Source organism: Pseudophryne corroboree, chromosome 11 (genome assembly GCF_028390025.1).
Source record: "Pseudophryne corroboree isolate aPseCor3 chromosome 11, aPseCor3.hap2, whole genome shotgun sequence".
Taxonomy (NCBI): Eukaryota; Metazoa; Chordata; class Amphibia; order Anura; family Myobatrachidae; genus Pseudophryne; species Pseudophryne corroboree.
In genome coordinates this window covers 292,400,558-292,407,076 of record NC_086454.1, presented here as the reverse complement: position 1 = coordinate 292,407,076, position 6,519 = coordinate 292,400,558, and the positions used below count along the sequence as shown (strand labels likewise).

The following is a 6,519-nucleotide window of genomic DNA, read 5'->3' as shown; positions in this document are numbered from 1 at the left end:
TGGCTCTTTTTATATATGTTTTATACGAGGCATCCCAGTCTCTATCCTTTGACTGGCACACGCAGCAGGCTTACAGCCGACATGCCTCTCTGCCTGTGCACCGCGTCTGCATTACACAAGGACGCTATTATACAAGGTGAGGCCGCCTGTCAATGCCATGCTTGTAAGGTGTCTGGCTGTGTATTTGCTCAGCAACAACTCACATACTCTGCATTTCTCCGTTACATGAAAGCATTTCCTGCTGGTCCCAGCTGGCACCAGACACAGCAACGCTGGGGAGAAGCATGAAAGAGAAGGAGAGAAGGGCAGGACTGGGGAGAAAGGAGACTCTCACTACAGATGACTATTGCTGGGTTATTTTTCCTCTTACAAGTTTCCTTTAAAACACATCACACAAACCAAATACATAGTCACCTGCAAACTGCATTTCAAATCAAAACAGCTTATTTACAAAAGTGGTCAGAAACGCAGGTAAGGATTGTGTGCAAGCATAAATTAATGTGTCTGGACAATTATGAATATTCTCACTTCCACCCCGTCCCACAAACCTTCGGAGCATATCTCTGGTCGGAAAAATCAGCGTACTTAAAAAGTTTCTACAAGCGGGGTAAGGGTCTGTAAGCTCCTAAAAGTGTCTTTAGCTTGTCACGTGGACACAAAGAAATCACCATATTTATTAATTTAGCAAACAGACACAATGCTGAGAGACCTCAATAAGCTGCATTCTCCAGAGTATGATCAGCCCACAAAAACTGCCTTCACCTTTGGTGTGGCAGCCTCAAGCAATCTGTGGCTCTTCAGCTGTTGTAGAACTACAAGTCCCAGCCTGCAGCGGACGTATTGCCACACACAAGCTGATCTAGTGGATACTGGGCCAAAAACAAGACTGGCCTTTTGTCCCCTCAATACAAGTGGCTAAAGTGGTTGGATGATGACTGCACTAATAGTCCTATAGCGGTTATCATCTCATCGAATTTACCACTATTAACGGACTGTGCGTGCGGCCATCTTCTCATCGAATTTACCAATATGTCTTGGTCATCGGGTTATTACTGGTTTTCAGGCAACACATGTTGTGCTATTGGGGCAATTACCTGATAGGATGTCTCGTCAGCTAAGTCTAAGGGTGTGTACACACGGTGAGATTTTTTCTTAAGATTTTGACTATATAGTCAAAATCGTAAGAAAAGTTAGTGCAGATCGCAAGGTGAAAGTCACCTTGCGATCCCGATGCGCGGTCCCGCCAGGTCGGCATCGCAGGAAAAGATAGACTGTGCAGGCAAGTCAATCCTTGCTAGATTGGTGTACTATCTAGTTCTTCTCACATGTCAATGACATCTCACATAAGCCAAAATCTCACATAAGCCAAAATCGTAAGCACACATAGTCCAGATCTCAAGAAAAGTTAGTCAAAATCTGTCCTATCTGGGCTCCGAGGAGTTCAAGGGAAATCGCAAGTAAAAATAGGACATAGCAAGGATCTCACCGTGTGTCTAAAAATATAAATGTTGGTATGATTTCTGCAATTTCCTGTAGTGGTCTAGTCCCCATCCCTACATCCACACACCTGGAAATAAACAAGACAGGCAGCTTGTATACAAACCTGTGTATTTATTGCATATGAAATTAAGCATCATTGATGCAGATCCGTCCTATACAATCTCTGGTAAAGGCTCTTGCACATTACCAATTTAATACATATATGTCACACCATCATTTATTATATACACGCTATGTACAGTATCTGTATTTGAAAACATGATATAAACTGAAAACAAAAAGGTAATGTATTTAGAGAACATGATTGTAAGAGTATTGGAGCCTTTCTGACTTGTCATTCAAGGTGCACAAACAAAAGGACTGATTATTATTATTTTCCCACTAACGGACCGCCGTAAATCACAATAAGATAATTAGGACTCTCTCATTGCTATGCACTGAGCATGTACAACTGTCCGGGACACATCCTGATGCAGAGTTCTGTTTATATGGATCTAACTCCTCCAGTTCTGGTGTACGCTGCAAGTATTCTGGGAGTTCTAGTTCAACTGTAGCCATGTCATAAGACAATACTGTGATTATCCAGACTACAGATGCCTGAAAATGTGTTGTAATATCTAATAGTGCATGTATGGTCACATGGATGCAGCAATTAATTGTACAATTGAAACCTAATATTTCAGCTTTAAAACGTGCAATGTGCCAGTGATTTAACCTTCCTCAATATGAAAGCCTCTAGCTAAATTGCGCCTAGGCAAACGGCTACTCCATAGGCCTAAATGTATACATTAGTTACATTCAATTCAGTCAATCAATAAAAACGGTTTTGGGAATCTACACTTCTGTAAGATAAAAGCCTATAAGCTGGGGGTCAGCAGCGTGTGTGGCCCGATTGCTGGGCTCTGCTGATTGGCCCTCATATCTCACCAATCGGACATTACTGACTACATCTCTGTAGTGCTCACTGCAGGCTGTGCCGGTACACACACATCTGTGCATCACATGTAAGCTGGCGGCACCTACTGATACATTTCATGTTCTCCTGCACTGCGGTTTGAGATGACACCCCTCCCACTGTATTATTTTAGCAACGCTAATAGGCGATTAAAACATCTAAATTATTTTACATTTTCATAGATTTCTGATATTCTGAAATGTAAAATGACTTAGCTCAGATGGATGAAATAAAAATAGAACATGCTGCCTTTAAAATTCTTTAACATGGTGTAAGAGTTTCAGAAAGCACTAATAAAAACATTGATTATTTGTTTTACGGATTTTTTGGTGTGTTAAAAACTGCACAAGGAAGAGGAATAGGTAAACAAGCCTTTCCCCCCTTTCTGCCTGCGCCCTCTCATTTTCAGCCTATAAGACAATGGCAGAAGCTGGGGAAATTCAAAAGGAAATAATATATGTGCAAACTAGTTCCCAGTGGTGGAAATATATCTGGGGAAAAACATAGAAAAGCATTTATTAAAGCCATAATTCCTATCGGGATGATCATACGCCCTACTACTCACAGTCTCAGTTTATGGTCCAGGCATTTCCTTAGAGTCAACCTAAAAACAGTGAAGGCTGCTATTTATTGGGCTGAGCCAAAGTGGTGTCGCTGCTGATCTTCAGCTTCATATTAGCCGTGCGATCACAGTGACCACTTGTGCTTTAGAGTTGCACGGTCTAAATGACTCTTTCCAACATGCTGATTTTTGCATACAAGACCTCTGAGGACTGGACACCTATATTCTGAATCCAGGTCGTGTCTCGAGTCCAATTGGGATCTTGATCAGCCTCCTCCCGGCTGTCTTCATTCCAAATGGTGCTGGTGTTATTCTTGGCCAAAACCTTCTGTTTCCTCAATGGCAAAAAATAACTTCTCCTTCAGCTGCTCATAACTCTTATAAGGCGGCAGATCCAGCCTGTTGAAGCTGAGGAGACAGGGACATTTCATGAGAAGGGGTAACAGTAATTTACTGGCATACTTGGATATTGTTCCTGGTTTTAGAATATAACTTTTCCATATCCGATATCTGCCAATTTAAAAGGGATTGTACATTATTATTTATTACCATCTACTTATATAGTGTCAGCATATTCCACTGCCCTTTACAATTGGGAACGGTGATAAAAACAGGACTGGATAACAGACAGAAAATGAGGTAAGAGGGCCCTGCTTGCAATCATGTAACCGCATTAATGTAAGCGGTCAGAGAATGTGCTTATACATTCCAACTAGGGATAATTGTTTTTCTGTTACGTCCTAAAGGATACTGGGGATCCATTTAGTACCATGGGTATAGATGAGTCCACTAGGAGCCATGGGCACTTTAAGAATTTAATAGTGTGGGCTGGCTCCTCCCTCTAAGCCCCTCCTACCAGACTCAGTTCAGAAAATGTGCCCGAAGGAGCCGGTCACGCTTATGGAAGCTCCTGAGGAGTTTTCTGCATTTATTTTTCTGTTTTTTATTTTCAGGCAGGACTGGATGGCACCAGCCTGCCTGCTTTGTGGGACTTAAGCTCTTGAAGGGTTAATGGTCCCATTCCCCGCTGACAGGACACTAGCTCCTGAGGGAACTATTCGCAAGCCCCACCACGGCGTGCGTACATTCCCGCAGCAGGCGGCCACCCCTAACACAGCCAGAAGAAAGTAGAGTGGGGAGTACTAAGCTGGCATCCCAGTTAGCGGGTCACCGGCCATGAGGGTACGGAGACGCACGGATTCTAACCGGGGCGGATTGCGTCTCCAGACTCAGTACACTGTACACAGTACCCACACTGGCAAACAAAGCCTTGAATCGGTTCTGTCTCCATTTTAAGCACAAATTACCTCAGCCAGTATAAAAAAAAAAGCGGAAAGACCGCACGCCATTGAAGGGGTGGGGCTTCACTATGAGCGGATCCAGCAGCTCACCAGCGCCATTTTCCCTCTGCAGTAGACACAGACGTTGACTGACAGGGACGCGCAGCTCCTCTGGTGTGACTCCAGATTACCTCCACGTACCAGGGGGTCATAGCGGGGGGGGGGGGGCGATTATTAGTGTACTAAGTCCCCAATCTGGGTGCTTAGTCTGCGACCCGGCTAAGCTTGGCATTAGCAATAAGGGCGCGGTGTGCTGGCTCCAAATACCTCTGTGTCTCCCTGGAAGGGCTCTTTGTGGGTTAATTGTGGTTTTAACCTTTCCTGTGTGTGTGTGCTGTCACATTTACAATATGTCAGGCAAAGAGTGTGTTTCATGTACAGCAGAGTGTTCCTCCTCCCCAGGGAGCTCACTACTATGTACTCAGTGTAGTGCACCTTCTCAGGCCAGCAGGGCTGAACCAGCGTGGCTGAATTCCCTCAAAGGAATGATTTCCAATATCTCTAATAAATTGTTCCGCAATGAGAAAGAGACAAAATACTTAAGACAGTCTGTGGATGGGATTATGAACAGAGACTCAGTACCCAAACAAGCATCTCAGTCCCTTGCCATTTGTCCACAAAAACGAACTCTGGCCCATATCCTGCAGTCTGACTCTGACGCTGAGGTGTCAGACATGGAGGAGGGGGAGGTGGATATAGAAGGGGGGGACGCTGCTCTGTCACTAGGAATACAGGCTCTTATAGAAGCTATCAGAGATGTGCTACAAATTCCTGATAAGGTGACAGAGCAGTGTGAGGAATCTTATTTTAATGTATAAAAGAAGTTCTCAGTCACTTTTCCTGTGTCAAAGGAATTGAATACCCTGTTTGAAGAACCGTGGGTTAATCCGATAAGAAATTTCATATCCATAAAAGGTTACTCTTATCTTTTCCTTTTCCTCCTGAGGACAGGAAAAAATGGGAAATTCCACCGATAGTGGATGCATCTGTGTCCAGGATGTCACTGAAGATTGAGTTACCCGTCCCTGGTGCAGCCTCCCTGAAAGACACAGCTGAGTGTAAGATTGAGACTACAATCACATCCTTGTACACAGCTGCTGGGGTGGCTCAGAGACCCACTATAGCATGTACGTGGATTACTAAAGCCATTGCTAAATGGCCGGGTAACCTTATTGGAGGGTTGGATTCCTTATCTAGGGTGGAGATTGTGTTACTCCTGCAACATATACAGTACTCTGCAAACTTTATGGTGGAAGCCATAAAAGAAGTAGGTTTGCTTAATGCACGCACCACTGCTATGGCAGTGTCAGCACACAGGGGCTTATGGTTACGCCAGTGGACTGCGGACTCCAGGAAATGCGTGGAAGGCCTACCCTTCACAGGAGAGGCCTTATTTAGAGATGAACTGGACAAATGGATCTCCAAAGCAACTGCGGGTGAGTCCACATATCTTCCTTCTGCAGCTCCCCCAACCAGGAAGACCTTCTCAGGACCGACCCTACAGTCCTTTCAGACTGCCAAGTTTAAGGGCAAAATCAGATGATCTTCTAATGCCAACAGAGGCGCTAGAGGTAAACCACGCAAACTAGCAACTGCCGGTTCTCAGGAACAGAGCTCCAGTTCTGCTTCCTCAAAGCCTTTTGCATGACGGTGGACTGCGTGGCCTGGAAAACTGGCAGATGGGAGCCCGACTAAAAAATTTCAGTCACATCTGGACAACATCATGCCAGGATCCCTGGGTCATAGATCTTATTTCCCAGGGCTACAGACTGGAGTTTCAGGAGCTCCCACCTCACAGATTCTTCAAATCAGGCTTACCAGTTTCACAAGAGGCAAGTATAACCTTACAGAATGCCACTCAAAGACTGGTACAGACTCACGTCATTATTCCAGTTCCACCTCATCTGCAAAACAAGGGGTACTATTCCAACTTGTTTGTAGTACCGAAACTGGACGGTTCGGTAAGGCCGATTTTGAATCTAGAATCGTTGAACCCGTACTTACGAGTATTCAAGATGGAGTCTCTGAGAGCGGTGATCTCAGGTCTGGAGGAGGGGGAATTCCTAGTGTCTCTGGATATCAAGGATGCATACCTTCACATTCCGATCTGGCTGCCTCATCAGGCTTATCTACGGTTTGCACTACAGGACTGTCACTACCAG

The 6,519-nt window shown here is 44.7% G+C and overlaps 1 protein-coding gene across 2 annotated transcripts in view; it reads right to left on the bottom strand.

The window, feature by feature from the left end:
• Nucleotides 1-1,591: 1,591 nt before the first annotated feature.
• Nucleotides 1,592-6,519, bottom strand: part of WWP2 (WW domain containing E3 ubiquitin protein ligase 2) — a 181,943-nt gene continuing 177,015 nt past the window's right edge. For both annotated transcript variants that reach the window (XM_063945465.1, XM_063945464.1), the window contains exon 22: nucleotides 1,592-3,425. In XM_063945465.1, coding sequence (XP_063801535.1) covers nucleotides 3,326-3,425 — 100 coding nt within the window. In that variant the 3' untranslated portion in view covers nucleotides 1,592-3,325. The remainder of the gene's footprint in view (nucleotides 3,426-6,519) is intronic.